General features: G+C 41.0%; 1 protein-coding gene across 3 annotated transcripts in view; it reads left to right on the top strand.

Moving 5' to 3' along the window:
- The first annotated feature begins 15,504 nt into the window (after nt 1-15,504).
- Nucleotides 15,505-21,704, top strand: part of LOC122861644 (piggyBac transposable element-derived protein 4-like) — a 38,954-nt gene continuing 32,754 nt past the window's right edge. Inside the window, exons 1-4 of one of the 3 annotated variants that reach the window (XR_006374522.1) lie at nt 15,536-15,641; nt 16,275-16,329; nt 17,413-17,697; nt 17,925-18,443. Coding sequence is in view for 1 of the 3 variants with exons in the window: in XM_044166374.1 (XP_044022309.1) it covers nt 17,675-17,697 (23 nt within the window). In the remaining 2 variants the exon portion in view is untranslated. Of the gene's footprint in view, nt 15,642-16,274; nt 16,330-17,412; nt 17,698-17,924; nt 18,444-21,704 lie in introns of those variants that run through there. The other 2 variants (XM_044166374.1, XR_006374523.1) reach the window with 2 other exon arrangements.

The following is a 21,704-nucleotide window of genomic DNA, read 5'->3' as shown; positions in this document are numbered from 1 at the left end:
GGAGGCTGAGAAGATAGCGTTTGGCCAGACCACTCGTGGAGCTCTGGAGTAGTGTGGCTGGATACAGGTGAGTAGGTTCACACAGGGCTGGGAACCGGAGTGACACACACGGGAGACGAGAGACACACGGGACCCGTATAACTATAACTATAGTATACTATATATATAATATCTTTATCTTTTCAACAAACTATATAATATTCCACATGTTTCATACATTATTGATATTATTCAACTTTTAAAGCCAACAAAGTTTAGAGTCAGCTTTTCAACATAAAGGAATTCACACTGCAATTTCTTCAGCAATTGCCTTCTCTAGTTTACAATTGGTAGTCAAAGTCAGAGTCAATATTGATGTGATTGACATTAGGTCATGTAACCTGTGTGCTACTAAGTCAAGTCAAGTCAATTTTATTTATATAGCCCGATATCACAAATTTGCCTCAAGGGGCTTTACAATCTATACAGCATATGACTGTTCTACGCTAAGACCCTCAATTCACATAAGGAAATCCCCCCCTCCCCCAAAAAACCCCTGGAATAATGGAAGAAACATTTGGAGGAGCAATAGATCCCTCACCCAGGACGGACAGACATGCAATGTACAGATGGGTGACAAATTAAAGGAAAAGTGTCTTAGTATGGAGTAAGACCACAAGCCTCCACAACAGCTTCAGTGCTCCTTGCCAAGTCTGTGGAACTCTATTGGAGGGATGAATACCATTCCTCCACAAGATATTCCCTCATTTACATATACTACTTTTATTTTATATATGTAATATGATTGAGATCAACATCTCTTTTGCAAGAGAGACCTGAGTAAAGCAGATAGAAAGAAAAACTAAAATAGCCAGACATAGCAAAAGGACATATAGCATCAGAGACAGTCACAGATGAATAACTAAATAGATTTTATCATAGAATTTGGTGTTATGGTAATGGTGGTGGAGAGCATTGTCTTACACGTTGGTCCAAAATCTTCCAAAGGTGTGAAACTGGGTTGAGATCTGGTGGCTGTAAAGGCCGTAGCATTTTATTCACATCATTGTCATACTCACCAAACCATTCAGTGAGTGCTGGTGCATGGAAGCATCTGCATTTGATATGTTTCTCCAATCTTTTATTCAGGTTTTTCCCTTTAATTTGCCCCCTGTCTGTATGTCGTGAATAGACCAACATAGTATTTTTTTTAATAGTTAGTAAAATTACAGTATGGACATTCAGGATGACAAAATTATAACATGTCACTTTGTGTGTGAATTTTGGGATATAAGGAAGCCTTAATCGGACACTGGTGCTGTAAGTTCGTTTGCCATCTATTAGTCACAAATCTGTTTTCTCACACACACACAAACATTTTGCCCTCAGAGCAGCACCTAAATCTGATCCATGTGTTCTGACATACTGTATGCGGAACAATGAATAACCTGTTGCTCAACAGCAGCCCTCTGTTCTCTGCCCTCAGAGAACACTAGTAAACAGTGTGACATACATTCCTCAAAAAATTTGCTGGATAGGACTAGACAGTGAAAAACATTTCCGTGTTTTTCATTTCCCACAAGAAATAGAAGCATTTGAGATTTTTTTTTTAAAAAGAGAAGAAAATATGAATCATGTGTGAGACCTCTGAGTTCCCCACTGCTTTTCCCATGTCAAAATATTTACAAGACTTGGCCTTAGAAAACGTTATGGCCCGTGACACATTTTATGGAAGAGCAAGATAAAATATGATGGAGGCCAGGGAGATCATTAACTGTATAGCAATACAATAAATGTGTGTGTGTGTGTGTGTGTGTTTGTGTGTGTTTGTGTGTGTGTGTGTTTTTGTCGTGATGGAGAAAGTCCTCACTTAGAGGAATTGTTCATGAAGTCCACTGCGGAGTCTGCTGATGTTTTTGGCATTTAGATTTAGATATGTGTGAAATACTCAGGAAGTTCTTGTGTCCTTGCTTTCTGTCTGCACTATTACTACTACATTTCTGATTGGTTAGTGGTTATGCTATAACTTAACTATACCTACTGAGGTCCTGTTATGACATCCCCATCTCACACCGGAAGCAATGCACCATAAACAATAATGACTTAGTCATTGTTTCTTCAGGAATTAGTTATTAAATGGGGCAAGTTTCCACCCTGTGACCACTTGTCTCACCTGATATCTTAAGAGCTACAGAGATACAGTGGTAAAATAAGGCAAATACATGTATGTCATGGCTACACCATAGGTATAGGTTTGGGTATAGATTGTAGGGTTCCTACCAATGTCAAGGCAGTGATAAATTGTACCTACCATTGCCAGTGCTGCAGCTAGCTGACAAAGTGTAGTACAGCAGGTTGCCAGATCATCAGGTCAGTTATCCCCCATATCTCGTTCTTTCGCTCTTCATTAAAATAACCCACTTTCTGCAGAAAACACACAAACCTGGCAACTTAATGGTAACACTGTGTGGAGTTAAAATGACAATATAATTTGAGATCTGTAAAAATATTGGTAGGTACAATTTAACACTGCCTTGACATTGGTAGGGACCCTACCATCTATACCCAAACCTATACCTATGACACCGTAGGTATAGGTTTGGGTATAGATGGTAGGGTCCCTGAAAATAAGCCATGACATACATGTATTTCCCTTATTTTACCACTGCATCTCTGTAGCTCTTAAGATCTCAGGTGAGACAAGTGGTCAGTAGTAGACTTATTTTTGTATGGGTCATTATATTATGGACATTATATATGGTAAATCAGCCACAGATTGTCCAACTGATTTGTTTGTGAATGTCAGGCATCATTTTATCATGACATATCTTGTCATATTCTGTCAGCAGCAGCTTGAAAAGCACAGAGACACACAAAGACAAGTGAGCTGCAGGCTCTCAGCTGATCTCTGATGTCAGTTTTTGAGATGTTTTAAAGATAATGTTAATGTTTGAGTATTGCTGTGGCTCTGCCATGAAGCACCATTTTATTAGCTGCAGGAAAAGTTTGAGTTGTGTAGAAAATTAGGAGGCGGAAGGAAGCACAGAGCTACAGATTCTCAGATGAAAGCAGCTCATTCAGCTTTTTTTCCATTTATTTTGTTGTAACATTTATTGGGAAAATTGGATGTAAATTTTCAATCATTAATTTTAGTATCAGATTTATATTAATGAAATAGAATGACAAATATCTGTTTAAAATCTGAGATAAATTCATATGCATACACGGCCTGTTTTAGGCACCGAATATGAGCAAGTGAATGAAGTAAACTTTTTGCAGAGTCAAGCTATCCATGTGTATGTATGTGTGCACATATGAGCATATGGAAGAGAAAATAAGTCATAGAGCAAATGCACACATACACAGCTGTGCAATTGAGCCATTAGCCCCGGTCTTCTTTTTCTGCTGCACGGTGTTCCTATTCTCTCCCCGTTGAGAGCGATGTCCTGGGGTGCTATCGTAGAAAAGGTTTCAGTCGTAGTCATCTGGACACTGTTTTCAGAATCAAGACGTTTCGGCTCCCATCCGGATGTCATTCTCAATTGTGAAAAATGGACCGGGAATTTAAGCTACTCGTGATTACTTAAGCCCTGCCCTCAGGAAGGAGTCTACCTGAGTATCTGTTGATTACTCTGCCTAGTTTCAGTAGGTGACCTGATGTTTCAGGTGAAACTAGGCAGAGTAATCAACAGATACTCCTGATCCTGCCATTGGTACCTTCCTTCACTTTTGGCACGAGCAGAGGATGCCAAGCCAGGCTGAAAGAGACAAGTGTACCAAACTATGCTAAAACCAGCCTCAGCCCTTTCTGCTGAACATCCTCAGTTTGACAGCAGGTGTTGAGGAGAGTGGCGCAGAGGAAAAGGATTGAGATGACCATGGACTATTGATGATCATGAAGACACATGTGCACAACCAGCCGACCATTGTACAGCCAAGCCCTTCCATAAGGGCTAATCTTTTCCTCCACCTCCACCAGAAGATGTCCCTAGCAATTCAATTCAATTTTATTTATATAGCGCCAATTCATAACAGAAGTTATCTCATATCTCTAGCACCAGTTCACCTACTCTTAGGAGAACCACGAGGACAATGGCATTTCATTTGTTTATTGCTTATTGCTGTGTTTTATGCTTCGTGTGAAATCAGTAGGCCATTTGCTTAACGTGACTCCCCTTTTTGCGTGTGTGTGTCTTTGCCTCCTTTTTCCTAAAATCAATGATCAGCTCCTGGGTTTTGCTGACGTTGAGCAGTATCTTGTTCTCTCTGCACTACTCTGCAAGATTGTTGATTTCCCCCCAATATGAATTCTCATTGTTGTTTGTAATTCAGCCGATGATGGTAGTGTCGTCCGCATACATCACAACAGAGTTCTCTCCATGTCTAGGATTGCAGTCATGGGTGTTCAGTGTGAGCACACAGCCCTGTGGGGCTCTGGTGTTGAGCACTAGAGTGGAGAAGGTGTGTCCGACAATTTAAACTGTCAATATCCAGTTGCAGAGTCTAGTACTCAAGCCCAGAGTGCTAAGTTTGCCGAGTGCTAAGTTATCAGTTTCATGGGGGAGATTATGTTGAATGCTGAGCTGAAATCAGCAAACAGCACTCTAATGTAGGTGTACTATTTGAGATGTGTGAAGACTGATTGGAGGGCAGTCTCCTGTGACAGTTATTTGTTAAAAATGTCAGTAATGTCATGAACTAGCTGACTGGCACATGTTCTTAGTACACAGCCAGGGATGTTTTCAGGCACAGCAGCTTTACTCTCAGCAGGATTCTTCTCACATCCACTGTGGATACTGACAGTTGCCGGTCTTCTGGAGGTGGAGTAGACTTGACAGCTGACTCTTAATTGTTGAGGAGATCAAAGCTCGTCTGGCAACGTCGCCTCACACATGGGGGATCGTGCTTTTGTAGCCTGTGATGGTCTGTATCGCTTGCCACATATCTTTGGTGTTGGTGTTGAGGACTATCTTCAGTCTCTCCTGATGTCTCCACTTTCCTCCTCGATGCGAGCTTTCAGTCTCGCTCTAGCTGTGTTGTATGCTTCCTTGTCACCTGACCGAAAGGTAGCTTTTTTGGTTCTGGAGTTGCAGGCCCTGCTCAAGTTTATTAGCAGTTCCTTCATTTAAATATTTTTTTATTCAGTTTTAGTTATTTATTGTTGCTTTATTATGTTACAGCTGTGGTGGTACTACAGTAAATTCCATAGTGTTTCTTTGTGCTTTCCTCTTCCCTGTATTCCTAATGCTCCCCTGTCTGTCAATGTTTGTATGTGTTGGTACGTATGTTGGTGTCGGAATGGTCCTCCCTTCCTCGCCCCATTACGAGTATCTTGTAATGCACTTCGGTCTGTCACCCCCACTGACTTCCAGGCTTTAGTTACTGATGTTCTTTTCCTACAACCCGGAGAAACATGTTGGGCATGTAAGGCAAGTGCTTCAAAGGGTCCTGGAAAACAAACTCTTTGTGAAAGCTGAAAAATGTGGGTTTCATGTCAGTTCGGTTTCCTTTTTGGGGTACATGATTGAAAGTTGGCAAGTGGCAAGACAGACCCTGAAAATATCCAGGTGGCTCAAACCCACCTCTGTTAACCCTCTTAAACCCTCTTCTGTTAACCCTCTTAAACCTACATAGACAAAGAAACGTCTGGACATAATTTTAAATTTTTGCCAATTCTGAGCTTATTCTTTCAGTCAATATCGTGTTATACATCATATGATTCAGGGACCTATTCTTTCTTTCCGGTGCAGTGTAAAGTCACCATTATGCATTACCTTTGTGTGAGCATACCATATTTGACATAAAAAAAGTGCCCAGTGAAAAAAACTTTTGTTGAATAACTCCATTGTCAACAAGGGAATTTTTGTTTTTTCAAAGTGAAAAGTTGTCTTTAGATGTTTTGGAGCTCCATGTGAAGTTTGGTAAAAATACACCTTTTCCTCAGTGAGTTACAGCCATTTCTTGGATATTGTGCGTTTTTTTAGTAGACAATGTGAAAAATGTATAAAATTTGGTGCTGTTTTTATATTTCGGTCAATATCACCTCTGAGAGTAAATATCAAAGTGTTATATATAATTGGATAATAGACAACCTAATCTGTCGATATATGCAAAACTGTAGTCGTTAACTTTTTCAGAACACACACACACACACACACACACTCCAAATTGATTGACTTGATTGTCGTAAAAGCACCATTCAAATTACCTTGGAAAGCTGAGAATGTCACAATTCAGTCACAATTTAAAGATTGTCTCTATAATAAACGGTTCCAAAGTTATTTAATCTTTTGTACAACATGTCATAGTGTAGCATTGATGCTACGCTAGGTTTAAAAGGGTTAAGTAGCTCCAGCAGTTCCTCGGTTTTGCCAACTTTTACCGCCGCTTCATCAGGGACTACAGTCGAGTGGCCGTGCCCCTGACCTAACTCACCTCCACTGCAACTTCCTTCTCTTGGACCCCAGAGGCAGACGCGGCCTTCTCTGAACTAAATTTAAAAAAGCTTTACATCCACCCCTCACGACAGTTCATTGTGGAGGTCGATGCATCCAACTCCGGAGTAGGAGCAACTCTCCCAACTCTCCCAGAAGCTTCATCCCTGTGCTTTCTTCTCCCGCCGGTTGTCCCTGGCTGAAAATAATTCTGATGTTGGTAATCAGGAGCTTCTGGCCATCAAGCACGCCCTGGAGGAGTGGAGGCACTGGCTCAAAGGGGCTGAACATCTGTTCATTGTATGGACATACCACAAGAACCTGGCTTACAATTCCCGTCAAGCTCGCTAGGCATTGTTCTTTGGTTGTTTCTCCTTCACACTATACCCCCGAGGCTCCCAGAACCTCCAGCCCTCTCCCATGAGGTAACCTCTGAGGGGACGCCCTACAACCCAGACACCATCCTCCCATTCTGTGTGGTGGCCACAGTGATGTGGGAGATTGAGTCCCTAGTCAGGGATGCCCAACAGACTCAGCCAGATCCAGATAATCATCTCGTTGTTCCTGATTCTGTCCACTCCCAGGTCCATACTTCTTGGATCTCTTGTCAACCCAGCGTCAGTCGCACTCTGTCCCTCCTGAAGCAGCGTTTCTGGTAGCCCACCATGGTTCAGAATCATAATCAGAATCAGAAATACTTTATTGATCCCCAAAGGGAAACTCTTTGTTACAGCAGCTTGCCTTTACGTCAGTGCACACAAGAGAAAGTACTAGCAAAAAATATAATACAATACATAAATTAAAAATAAATTAAGCACCAGGTGGTGTAAGATAAACTAAGTGTATAAGATAAACTAAGTGTGAAGTACCAAGTGGGTTTACCGGTTGATGATGATAATACAGAATAATAATACAATGAAATAATATAAGTAATAAGTAGTGGTGCATGCACTGTCTAGTTAAGTGGAGCTTATTGAGAGATATTGCACAGCAGTGCAAGGTATATGATATCAATATCAATAAATAGGAAAAACTAACATAGGAAAACTAAATATTGCACGGGAGTAATACACGGAATATTGCACAATTATTCAAGTATGGCAGAGATGTAATGATCAATGTCCAGTTTAGTGACCTAGGGTCATACAGACTAACACTTAGAGGGAGGAGTTAAAGAGTTTGATGGCCACAGGCAGGAATGACTTCCTGTGGCGCTCTGTGCTGCTTTTTGGTGGGATGAGTCTTCCGCTGAAGGTGCTCCTTTGCTTGACCAGCACGTCATGGAGTGGGTGGGAGACACTGTCCAAGATGGCATGTAGTTTGGCCAGCATCCTCCTCTCTGACACCACCGCCAGAGAGTCCAGCTCCACCCCCACAATGTCACTGGCCTTACAGATCAGTTTGTTGAGTCTGTTGGCGTCCGCTACCCTTAACCTGCTGCCCCAGCATACAACAGCATACAGTATAGCACTGGCCACCAAAGACTCATAAATCCTCAACATTGTCCGGCAGATGTTGAAGGACCTCAGCCTCCTCAGGAAATAGAGGCGGCTCTGGCCCTTCCTGTAAACAGCTTGAGTGTTCTTGGTCCAGTCCAGTTTATTGGTTTATCCAAGTGTACTCCCAGGTACTTGTAATCCTCCACAATGTCCACACTGACCCCTTGGATGGAAACCGGGGTCACTGGTGCCTTGGCCCTCCGTAGATCCACAACCAGCTCCTTAGACTTTGTCACATTGAGCTGCAGATGGTTCTGCTCACACCATGAGACAAAAGTTACCCACCACAGCCCTGTACTCAGACTCCTCATCATTGCTGATACATCCCACCACAGCAGAGTCATCAGAAAACTTCTGAAGGTGGCAGGACTCTGTGTGGTAGCTGAAGTCTGTGGTGTAGATGGTGAAGAGGAAGGGAGAGAGGACAGTCCCCTGAGGGGCCCCAGTGTTGCTGACCACGCTGTCCGACACACAGTGCTGCAGGTCTGCCAGTCAGGTAGTCCACAATCCAGGACAAAAGGGGGACATCCATCTGCATTGCTGCCAGCTTCTCCAGCCAGCAGGGCAGGCCGGATGGTGTTGAAAGCACTGGAGAAGTCAAAAAACATACCTTGCTTGCCGGCTTGTCCAGGTGGGTGTGGATGCGGTTAAGCAGGAAGATGATGGCGTCCTCAACTCCCAGTCGGGGCTGGTAGGCGAACTGAAGGGGGGTCCAGGAGGGGTCTGACCATGGGCCGCAGCTGTTCCAGCACTAGTCTCTCCAGGGTCTTCATTATGTGGGAGGTCAGTGCCACCGGTCTGTAGTCCTTGGAGCCACTGGGACGCGGCGTCTTCGGCCCAGGAACGAGGCAAGATGTCTTCCACAGAACAGGGACCCTTTGAAGACTCAGGCTCAGGTTGAAGACATGTTGAAGGACTCCACATAGCTGGGGGACACAGGCTTTTAGCACCCCGGGGCTAACGCCATCGGGGCCTGCAGCCTCGTTTGAGTGGAGTTTCATCAGCTGTCCTCTCACCTGGTCACCTGGTCAGCAGGTCAGGCACACAGCAGAGGTTACAGATGGGGGAGGAGGGGAGTCATTAGTGTGAAGAGGGCCGTTAGCCTGATGGCGAGGGGGGAGGAGAGTACTCAGAGGAGCTTAAGGACCAACAGCAGCTGAGTTAGAGGGGGGATGAGCAGGAGCTGGTGTGTCGAATCTGTTAAAGAACAGATTAAGTTCGTTGGCCCTGTCCAAGCTGCCTTCAGCTCCTCTGCTGCCAGTCGGTCTGATGCCAGTGATGGTCTTCATGCGCTTCAGACCTCTCTCATGTTGTTCTGCTGGAGTTTCTGCTCCAGCTTCCTCCTGTACTTCTCCTTGGCCTCCCTGATTTTCACCTTCAGGTCGGCCTGGATTGCCCTCACCCCCTCCCTATTACCATCAATAAAGGCCCTCCTCTTGGCATTCAGGATGTCCTTGATGTCCTTTGTTACCCAGGGTTTGTTATTTGGATAACAATGGACCATCTTAGTTGGGACATTGCAGTCCACACAGAAGTTAATGTAGCCAGTGATGCACTCAGTGAGCCCGTCAATGTCCTCTCCATGAGGCTCACAGAGTGCATCCCAGTTTGTGACCTCAAAACTTTCCTGCAGTGTCTCGTAGGCCTTCTCTGACCATCTCCTCACTGTTCTTGTGGTTGCGGGCTGCCTTTTAACCACAGGCACATAGCAGGGTTTAAGGTAAACCAGGTTGTGGTCTGACCTACCCAGAGGGGGTAGGGGGAAAGAGCTGTATGCGTCCTTAATGTTAGCATACAGCAGGTCCAGTGTCCTCTCCTCTCTAGTAGGACAACTCACATACTGGGTGAAATTAGTCAGTATTGTTGAAACACTGACATGGTTGAAGTCACCCGAGATTAATATGAGTGCACTCAGGTGTTGAGTCTGGAGTTGTGCTATGGCGGTGTGAATGGCATTGCACGCCGATGTTAGCAGAGGGGGATGTAAACAGCCACAACAATGGCATGTCAGAATTCACGTGGCAGATAATATGGCCGGAGTCCCACAGCTAACAGTTCAATGTCCGGGCTACAGATACTCTGCTTGATGGTAACGTGACCAGGGTTACACCATCTGTTGTTAACCAGAACAGCAAGCCCGCCGCCTTTCTACTTACCGCTCCCGGTGTGATCCCTGTCGGCCCGAACAGTCTGAAAGCTGTCGATGGAAACGTTATGGTCCGGGATATCCTGGTGTAGCCATGTCTCAGAGAAGCACATCAAACTACACTCACGGAACTCCATCTGACTCACGTTGCCCATGACGAGAGAAGGCAGACACGGCTTAAATCTCTTATTCTTAAGTCTCTTTTGTCTGCACCCCTCTCTCTTCCCTCGCCGCTTCGTTCCACCTCTGCATCCTCGGTGTGTCCTCCTCTAGATCTCAGTGGGGACATCGGTAGTCCTTGGCGCCATGCCGCTTGGCTTCAGCGCGATCAGCTGTTCCTTGGTGTAAACAATGCGGCCAAACAGCTGATCTGCAGCGGTGCACCGACCGAGTAGCAGGAGAAGTTCCACGGCGAAAAAAAGTACCAAAACACTTTCTACCCTCATTTTCGTAAAGAGCGTAGTTTAAATTACACTTACACACAAGTTACTCAAGTTTGGAAGAAAAAGGAAAGTTAAAAGTTGGAAAAAGTAAGACGACGAGACGGAGCTACGGCAACATGCAGCATGCGGGCTGACGCATGCGCACTAACTTGCTGACACTTGTGCCTTTGTCGCTGCCTGTACCGTGTGTGCTAGTGCTAAAACCTCACACCAACCACCTGCTGGCCTTCTCCCCCTCTTGCCGGGCCCTGGTCGCCCATGGTCCCATATAGCCCTCAATTTTTGGGCTTCCACCTACCCAAGGTTGGTAGGGCACTGTTGGGATTCAGGTAGGGCATGTTTGGTTATTAGAAAAATATCAAAGATATTTATAAATAATGAATGAAATTATTAATATTATCAAAATTATTAATATGGATGAATAATTATGGGGCACCACCCTGGAATCAGGGACCAATAACCAAACGTGAAAAACAGTCTCAAAGGTGGCTGTCCACTTAGAAATGCTGATACTTACAGTACTATCTTATATTAATAATAGTAGATTTCACTAGCACTGATTAATAATCAATCACTTCAGCCAACAACCACTATCATCTACTCAAAACACAATAAGCATACAACAATCGGCAAGGACGTAAAGTATGTGTATGTGTGTGTGACAATAGAGAGGTGGGAAGCGAGGAAGATGACAGACATGACCACGTGGGTGGTTGTCACACACAGATCCCAAATGGCGGGCAGACCCGCCAAACTCAAACAAAGGGGAGAGCCAAAATGGAGGACATGCTCTATTTGTCCTCAAGATGGCATGGAGAGTAACTAGTTATGCTACCACGTTATCTGGGTTGTCTGGGATGTCTGTGTAGGTGTGTAAATGTACTTGTAAATGTGTGTGGGTTAGTGAAGAGGAGAGAGAAAGAAAAGCACACAGAGTAAGGTACAAGATGTCTCAAATACCGTGGTAAAACACACAACCCTTTATCACACAGGAACCTGGCAGCAAACCTTCATTCAACAGCCATGTTACTGAACTTTGGTCTGAAAAAGCACAGTTATTAGCTTCCACAGTGGCTAAAAACTAACACAGTTAAACAGCCCAGCGGTATGGCACTGATACACAATGGAACATGCTAAGCACAAAAACACACAGCAGAAACAGGACACAGTAGTCCATTACTTTCCGCAGTAATGCAAAACACAATTCACAGCAAATGAAGCTTAGAAAATAACAGGCAGCCTCTCTGCCCAGACACATGCCTCTTACTTGGGATCGCTCTTGGTCCTATTAATTAGGCTATGATGTTCACATGGCGGAGAACTGTTTGTTAATGGCTTCAATGGCAAAACTGTTCTTTCGGGTGGCAGCGGAGGAGAACAGAAATCGACTTTCAGAGAGCGGGGGTCAGCGATGATCCTGCTCTCTGTTTAGAAAAACACTAAATCTGTACCTTCCTTCTGCAGGCAAAGATTGTTATGTGGAGTGTAACAATCGGGATCCAAAGAGTGTTTCAGCAAATACAAAATAGTCTGTTACTCATCCAGTGAGTTAACACCTTCCTAGGATAAATTAAAGTGAAATGTTGAGCGTGTCCTGTAGCAACTTGAGTTTCAGTGGGCAGACAGGGTTTGAATGGTGCACTATGAGTTTATAGGCATAATGATATCATCGGGGCTTCCTGCGCTCTGGTGACGGTTCGTCCAGTAGGAATTCAGGGTTTGGATTCAAGCTTAAATCTTGCACACAGGTGTGACTTAACGGACCTGAGGGGGTTTGGCGCTATATCTACTAGTTCAGGGTTTTTGTTTCACATGCAGGCCTCTGTTCTTTGTTCTCCACATGTGGTGAGGCCCAACACCACCATACTCACCACTGTCATTTTCTAAAGCCATACACTTTGTGGCTCTCCCTAAGCTCCCCACAGCCCTGGAAACAGCTGACCTCCTGGTGTACCATGTTTTTCGCCTCCATCTCCAATGTCATCTCCAAATGTGACCGTCAGTTCATATGCGAAGTCTGGAAAGCCTTCTGCCAAAACTGCATGAAAAGTGGGATTTTTGTCAGTAAGCAGCACTGTGAATTGCTGTGGAAGTTCAGGTTAATGACTGTTCATGGGAATTTGTAGGCAGCACAGAAAACTATCAGAAATGAAAACCCTCCGTCAATTCCTGGCAGTTTCTTGCAGTTTTACAAGCCTGAGAAGCTTGGCAGTTGACAATCCCAGCCCCTAGGTCTAGAAGAGGCTTTCACATGTAAATGAAAATGCTGTGAGCTATACATATATGGATGAAGCCAAGAAACATTTGCAACTAGAATATTTGCATTTTCTGAATAAAATGCATGTGATTGCTGCATCTGCTGCTGCTGCTCACAGGCCAGCTTCTGGAAGAGTCCCAGCAAGAAGTGTTGGTGATTCATCTTGAGCATGAGCGTCATTATATATGTGCCTATGTAGTGGGTGAAAATTTCTGAAAAAAGTCACGTATCATTCTGCTGGTTTCAGTTGTATTGTTGTATTTTGGTGATTGTTGATCCAACATTGGGCAAAAAGGAAAATGTTGTGCATATAGTACAAATTACTGCAAGATATTGAATATCACTGCGGACTCACTGTTTGAAATTTCAAGTCATTCGGATTTATGGTGTGAGGGATGTGGCCTGTTCAAAATTGTATTTTTGGGCCTTAATTACAGCGCCACCACGTGGCTAATTGAGCTCATATTTCTGTGGAAGCAATGCAAGTCACGTAGTTTTTTATATTACTGTTCAATATTTAGATTGATGTGCATTTTAAAAAAACAGTTATCTTTTGTTGTTCGTTATTATTATTCAGCCATTTTTTGTCCTCTGTCTACTCCTGTACCGCTAGTGCTACAAACTTTGTTTCAGCGTCAATATTTTTCATGAGATGTATGCTATTACTTTTCTTTATTTTGAGTGATTTTATATATATATATTTTTTATGTATTGAATGTAAAATGGGAAGTCTATGGGAGCAATGTTTGAAAGCTGAAATCTCAAAAACTACAAGTGCTAAGACATCCATACTTTATGCACAGCTGCTCCATGTGGAAATGCTTAACATATTAAATCATGGTATCTATAGCGCCACCATGTGGTCAGTTATTACATGTTTTATGTTTTAGCTAATAACTCATGAACTGTGAGGCGCAACAAATCAATATATGTGCAATATGTTCCTTGGATGAAGCCGATTCGACTGCTATAGGTCATGCCCATTTGCTCCTGAAAAAAGTTTCGGCCATTTTGGTTGTTTTGTTAAAACATTTTTTGCTTCTTTTGGCACATATTTAATCTAATCTGAACAACATCCTGAACAACACTTCTTAGTTCATTGTTGGGTATCACTTACCATTTGTCTGTAATTGGTTACCACACTTTTGAAGGCATGGCCTGATGCACTTAATGGGCCTCTTCAATGCTGAATTGGACTGAAACCTTTTCTACGATAGAACACTCCTGGATGAATGAGGGACTACACCCTCTCACCTACAGTAACATTAAAACATGATATTTCTACACTTCTGTTGACTTCAATAAAATTAAACTTCGTACACAAGTTCTCCATGAGTATGTGCATGACATATAAGCATGGCACCGATAGCCTCACCTTGTGGCCATTAGTTTAACACCACCATACTACTTATTAACGGCTATATCTCTTTAATATAATATTCCATGGGGACCAAATTCAGCAAAGTTGTACAGATGGGGATGCTAAACAAGTCTGTAGCATTTGATACAATTTCACCTGTAGGTGGCGCTAAAAGATTTGAAAAACTGCTGCTGTAGCAGCTGCAGCTGGGAGCAGTGGATTCTGGGATTGATACTATGTCATTCTTCAAGTCTTCCATATATAATTGCAATTTAAAGTTATTTTACACTGTATCATCATGTACCATCACTCAATGCAATATAATTATTAATTATTATTAATATAATTATTTAGCATGTAGATTGATATGCATTTAAAAAATAGTTATGACTTATGCATTACAAACAAAAACAACATAACATACTGGCATCCACAAACACATACACAAAATTGTCAATAAAACCTTTTTTCTAGATACATCATATCCAGAATCCATGTCATATCCATATCATATGTTTATTGTGCACCATCATGCTGTGTCTCTATACAAAAAGTATAAATATTGAAATCATATTTTTCTCATTGCTTGCTGTGTGACATGTTGGTTCAGTGCATAGCATGGCTCTCTTACAAACCTAGGTTCGCAGGTTTGATCCCACATCCTGCCATTTTTAATTTAGGCAGATTTTCAATACTATTGAGCTATGAAAGGGTGCTGAAGTAACATTAAAACATGATATTTTTGCAATTCTGTTTGCTAATATTGTTGTTTAATAAAATGAAACTTTTAACAAACATTCTCCATGTGAATGTGCATGAGGTATTGAAGCATGGCACCAATAGCTCCACTTTGTGCTCTTTAGTAGAACACCGCCATACTACTTATTAACTGCCGTGTCTCTAATGTAATATTCCTTGATAATCAATCCAGCAGTGTTGTACAAATGGGGATGCTGAACAAGTCTGAAGCATTTGACACAATTTCACCTATAGGTGGCGCTAAAGGTTTGAAAAACTGCTGCTGTAGTAGCCGCAGCTAGGAGCAGTGGAAGCAGCAGTCAACAGCTTCCAGCTCTCACACGCAATTTCTCCAGAAATTGCAATTGTAGTTGATTTTGCACATTTTAAAAATATAGAGTGATATACTTCTGAATTGGACATACACTAAAAAAAATGAAACCGGAAGGTTGTGCACTTTACATAATATATTTATATTCAGTTTACTTATAATAATTGTCTTTGTTGACTTAAAATGTTTTTTTCTATTAAGGTCCATGTAATTATGTCTCAACGTAACTAAACAAAATCCTAACGCGTTGTCTCAACACAAACCATTTATGTTAAGTAAAAAATTCTTACATCCAGAGGGTGGCAGTATAGTGCGACGCCAACTGCCATGAAACCCCAAAGAAGAAGAAGAGCAAGACGCGTCAGATTACACGTGCGCAAAGACATTTGACTCTCTGCACACCTGCGTTTGGTTTTGATAGAGGGACGTCTTACCTTTTCAACGGCTGGCAAAGGTAGGAGGATATTTGTTTTTCCACCATCAATATTTTGTTATTTGTAATAAGATATATATTCTTTATTTTTGGCTTGCTTTAGTTTTAGAGAGTTCTAGCGACATGCTGAAGTTAGCATGCTAGCTTAGCCAAGTGGTGCAGGTTGGTCCGCTGTATATTTCCATTATTTGGTCGAAAAGAAAAGTAGTAATTGATAGTTCATGGATTAATGTTCTCGGTCGCTACGATGGACTTCCGTTAACTGGAGCGAGTCTACCACGGATTCTTTCCGTTTTTCCAACTATCCAAGTTTACTTTCCCTCTCACGGAAAACTGCTCCGTGTCCACTCTATTTTCAAAGTTATACTAGTATGTTTGTTTTTTATATCATGAACGCCTGAACACGACATTTATAATGCTATATGTAATGTTTTGGAAATGATTTTACACGTTTAATAAATAGAATTACACAATGTAAAAATGCTTACCTGAACTGTATCTTGCATTTTTCTGACTGTAGTGTTTACGTTGTTAAGTTTTTGACATTACTAAAGCATTTGTTATGATAGTTTTAATAAAAATTACAAATTGTAATTATTTTATTGGTTTGTAGTTTTCACAAAATTGTTTTTTTTATCCTTTGCAATTTTTCAGGTGCTTAATGAAAGGTGTGTTTTGTGTTCCTGCTAAAGTGCTTTACTCACAATAGGTAAGATCTGCAACATCTACTAATGTAAATCATGTTTCTTGTGTTACCATTTCATTTTAGTTCTGAGTAGTTTGTTTCTGTTTGTATCCTGTTTACTTAAAATTATCATTAGCTATTTATAATTTCAGATTTTAACAGATTGTTTAAAGTTATTTAAAATTATTTTAAGTCATATGGTATGTTATTTGTAAAACTCTTCTAAATATTTTTTTTGCAAGTAAGTTTCTTTTAAATGAAATGACTTTTTTGTTTTTTTGTGGTGGTGTGTGTGCTTGTTACAGATATTGAATGTGGCAGTGTAAAGGTTGCAGTTCAAAGACCTCAACTAGATGTCAGTTACTAAAACATTATAGGTTAAAACATCCTCAATATGGGCGTATACACCCATATCCTTGCCCATATACTAGTTGTCCATGTCATTCAAGTCATGGAATGCACTTAGATCACACCTCTGTAGAGTCCATAACAGGGACTCATCTCAGCGAACATCATCATTGGCTACATTCAAATGTCAAGTTTGTGCATATGCTCAACTTGGCAATGATAAGGAATATTTCAGTCACATAAATCTGCATCTTAAATCCCATGAAACAATCTCCTGTATGTTTAAAGATTGTACATTTACGACAAACACTTATGGGACATTTAAATCGCATAAAAACAGAAAACACCTTGCTTATTCTGATTTTAAACCTGGAATAGTTGAGAGACAATGAGTCCTGAAATCCCAAGCCTTCCAGATGAACATGAAGGTGCAGAATTGGAAGAAGTGCTCTCTACTTTTCAGACAGAAGAAATAAGACAATAGAGAAGAAATTAGCAGCAGTGTTGCTTAAGCTTGAAAACGTACTCCATGTTTTTATTTTAGCAAACATCATTTGGGGTCCAAAAAGTCCCCAAAGACCCTATAAGGGTTAATAAAGTGGCAGTGAGTGTACAAATTGTGAGGAATCAGTTTGGACCAAAAGTTAGTAATCCAGCACTATTTTAAAACATTTACGGAGAAAACTGCAATGCAAATGAGCTCTTTGAAATTGTAATTAGCTGGTGATTTTATTGTTGTCCTTTTTTGTGTGTGGAAAGGATTCATATGGCTGTGCTGCCCAGAGGAACCTTGAACAAGTTGTCTTTGGCATCTAAAGCATTAACGCTGAGGGAGGTGATGCCACCACCACTCCAGTTGATGTTGGAATAGTGACTGAAGGTGTTGAAGTGCTTCATGACTTGGGAGACATCGCTTCTGCATGTGCACTCTTAATGGGTGTCATACATGCAATGAACCTCAGTTATCCTCAGGAGATGAAAACGTTCTTTGAGTTGCTTCAGAAAATCTTCCTCCAGCTGGATGCTACCAGACTCTCAACCAAGGTACAGATGCTTAAAAACAAACTGTATGAGTGAACCAACATTGAGCGTTTGGCATTTAACATGAAGGCCTACTTTGCACTTGAAACCATTTAATTGAAAAACACTAAAGTTTATATACCCTTTTTTTATTTTGTGTGTTACACGCACCACTGTTCAGGGTGACATGTTTCTTTGTCATGTAAAGCGTGTCCAGACTGTCTTTTTGTTTGTTTTTTTTTTCTCTATAGCATTAATGCTGAGGGAGGTGGTGATGCCACCACCACTCCAGTTGTTGTTGGAATAGTGATTGAAGGTGACTTGGATTGAAGTGCTTCATGACTTGGGAGTTTATATACCTTTTTTATTGTATGTGACACACACCACTGTTCTGGGTGACATGTTTCTTGTCACGTAAAGCATGTACAGATCCTTAAAAACACACTGTATGAGTGAACCAACATTGAGCACTTAAAGGTTTGTGGCGTTTAACATAAAGGCCTGCTTTGCACTTAAAAACCATTTAATTGAAAAACACTTGAAAGATTATATACCTTTTTTCTGTTTTTGTGACACGCACCACTGTTTAGTGACATGCATGTAATGGGTGTCCAGAGTTGTTGACTTTTTAAAAAAGGTAAAGATAACCATCTTTAAATGCTGCCACTCATATGTTTAACTGTTTTCTCTTTTGTAAAACAGAATTTGATAAACAGTTGTGTTGTTCATAAACTCTTGTGTTGGTGAATAAAGGAACTAACAAATGTTAAGTTGAGTTTACTAAAGTAATTTGTGTGGAAACTAGAGTTAATTCAACCTAACTAGAAAAAATTAAAGTTAGTGAAAGCATTTTATTTTTATTAATTAAGCTTGAATTGAATGTTGTATAATCATTAGTTTACTTTGAATAGACACATGTAATATGAAACTTCTAAACAAATTTGGTTAGTCCATATAACATAACTGACTTTAGTTACTCAAACATCTCTTGTTGAGCAAAAAAAAAAAAAAGTGATAGTTGGCTTGAGTCAATTTTATTTCTCCCTAAAACAACCCCATTAAGTTAGATAACCTTAATTTTTTTTCTTCAGCTTTCATAATTAAATTGTGTGGAACCTGTTGACAAGAAAAAAAATTAAAGTCAAGGTTTCATTTTTTTTAGTGTAGGTTGCAGTGAAGCAAAATATTGTCACAATTTAGTGGATGTGCTGAAAAAGTTTCAGCTCTGTAGCATGTATGAGTGATTTTGTATTAGCAAAAAAAACAAAAACAAATGTAGGTACCATGTTTTAATATGTTAAGCATTTCCACATGGGGCAGCTGTGCATAAAATATGAATACTTTAGCACTTGTAATTGTTGAGATTTTAGTTTTCAAAACATTTCTCCCATAGACTTCCCATTATAAATTTTAATACTTTAAAAACTTATAAAATCACTGAGGCATGTAAGACTGAAGAAAAGTAATAGCATAAATCTCATGAAGATGATGTACATTTTGAAGTTGAAACCAGTTTGTAGCACAAACTGGTTCTGGAGTAGTTAGACTCCCTGAGGCGGTATAGAATCCAGAACCTTGCTATCCAACAGGGAAAACTGACCAGTATCAGGGTCTAACCACAAAGTCAGAGGAGGATCTCTGATACATATAGCACAAAAATCACATTTTGTTGATTTAAAAAAAAAAAAAAAAAATTGTCTAAAATTAATCTGTTAAGTCAGACTTTTGGGCATTTTTAGTACCAGGAGGTTTTCCAGAAGGTGAGGAGATACTTTAAACACTTTGCACACAGTGTAAGACAATCTCTAAGTTTAATTAACAACATATTGTCAGCCCCTGAGTTTGAACCCCCAACCTCTGGATCTAAAAGGGACACCAAACTAGCAAGATTGTTAACCACTTGGCTATGCAGATACACTGTTAGTGAGGAGCAAAAGATGACTTTTAAAATTAATTCAATCTAAATATTAAACAATAAAATGTGCAAAACTCATGAATTTAATCATGAGCACTTTTAAAAAAAAAAAACATGCATGAAGTGCCACATTGTTGACAAGCATGACTTGCCAGCATAAGGATTTGAATCCTGTACTTTTGTATCCCCACAAGTGGTGACTTACCAACTGTTAAGGAGACATGGGTACACACACACTCACAAGTTGAGCATTTAAGTTTAAACAGATAAAAATACCCCAGATTTTGTCTGTTTAAACTTAAACACTTACAACAATCAAAATGTTGAAACAAAATCTGATCACAGAAAAAAAATCACATCATTCTGCTGGTTTTAGGTGTATTGTCAAATATTTGGGTGATTTTTTTTTTTTTAACCAACACTGGGCAAAAAAGAAAATACATATAGTACAAATTACTGCAAGATATTGAATATCACTGTGGACTCACCGTTTGTCTGATCTGAAAGCAATTTGAATCACTTGATGTCTAGCATCTAGAGAATGTCTGTCTATTTTGCAAGCATTTGCATGAAGATGTGGAGATATAGATGGCAATTGATTTAGCATATTTTGAAAACTATCAAGGAAAGAACAAGAACACTTTAATAGTTCGCTTACGTGCTGAGGCCGTTTCGTGTAGAGCGTACGAGGACGATCTGTCGCTGTCAGCATGGATGAGCCCGGTAGATAAACGGTGGCGGTTGATGATGATGGAAATCAGGTGTGCCGGTAATCAACCGCAGCCAGGAGATCAGGAAGCCAGCCCAGAACACGAACACACACACTACACAAACAACAACGGACAGCCAGGAAACACAAGGAAGGGCAGATACACAAGAGTACAAAAGGGATCAGGGGGGCATAGTGGCTAACTATGACAGATTTGAAGAACATGCACAATGACATGTTTGAATGCAGTACCTTTTGACATGACATTAACAAGTATGAACTGCAAAGAAAGCATTCTTGCAGGACTCCCAGAGTTCATCAAGATTCTTTGGTTTCATCTTCAATGCCTCCTCCTTCATCTTACCCCAGACATGCTCAATAATGTTCATGTCTGGTGACTGGGCTGGCCAATCCTGGAGCACCTTGACCTTGTTTGCTTTCAGGAACTTTGATGTGGAGGCTGAAGTATGAGAAGGAGCGCCATCCTGCTGAAGAATTTGCCCTCTCCTGTGGTTTGGGATGTAATGGGCAGCAAGAATGTCTTGATACCTCAGACTGTTGCCATCTACTCTGCAGATCTCTCGCACACCCCCATACTGAATTTAACCCCAAACCATGATTTTTCCTCCACCGAACTTGACTGTTTTCTGTGTGAATCTTGGGTCCATGCGTGTTCCGATAGGTCTTCTGCAGTATTTGCAACGATTGGGATGCAATAGATGATTCATTGGAAAAATCAATCTTCAGCCACTTTTCCACAGTCCATCCTTCCTGTAAGCTGTGGGCCTTGGCAAATGCAACACGATTTTTTAGTTGTCTTCTGTCTAATGCTGGTTTCTGAGCACTAATTCGGCCATTGAGACCACTGTGTGACAGAATTCGACAAACTGTTCTTGTAGATACAGGGGTTTCTGGTGACCAGTTGTTATGTAGCTCTGCTGCAGTTGAAAAAGGGCTGGCCCTGGACTGTCGAACCGACAAACGGTCCTCTCGAACAGTAGTCTTACGGGGTCTGCCTGACCTGGGCCTGTCATGAACTTCACCAGTTTCTTCAAATCTTTTTCTTATCCTCTCCACTTGACGTTTAGATACATTAAAGATGTCTGCCACCTCAGCAGGAGACATGGTCTTCCGGCTCTTTGGTCTGTGGTTGAATCTTTGGCATGCTGTCAGAGGTCAGGATGCATTTCAAATGAAGGTTGGGTGTGCTGGGGTTCTTCTTCTACACACCTGGAATGTGTTAATTACAGTATTTGTCACAGATGATGCTCTAATCTGTGATTGGTTGAATCCTTTAAAGATGTGACAAGACTTTTGTCTAAGCAAAGTCTGACCTTTCTTTCTTAATAAAATAATTAAAAATCAAGGCATGATAAGATTATATTTTGGTAAAATAAGCATAATCTA

The sequence above is a fragment of the Siniperca chuatsi genome, linkage group LG15 (genome assembly GCF_020085105.1).
Source record: "Siniperca chuatsi isolate FFG_IHB_CAS linkage group LG15, ASM2008510v1, whole genome shotgun sequence".
Lineage (NCBI taxonomy): Eukaryota > Metazoa > Chordata > Actinopteri > Centrarchiformes > Sinipercidae > Siniperca > Siniperca chuatsi.
The sequence above is the reverse complement of the archived record's forward strand: the minus strand, read 5'-3'. Positions and strand labels throughout refer to the sequence as shown.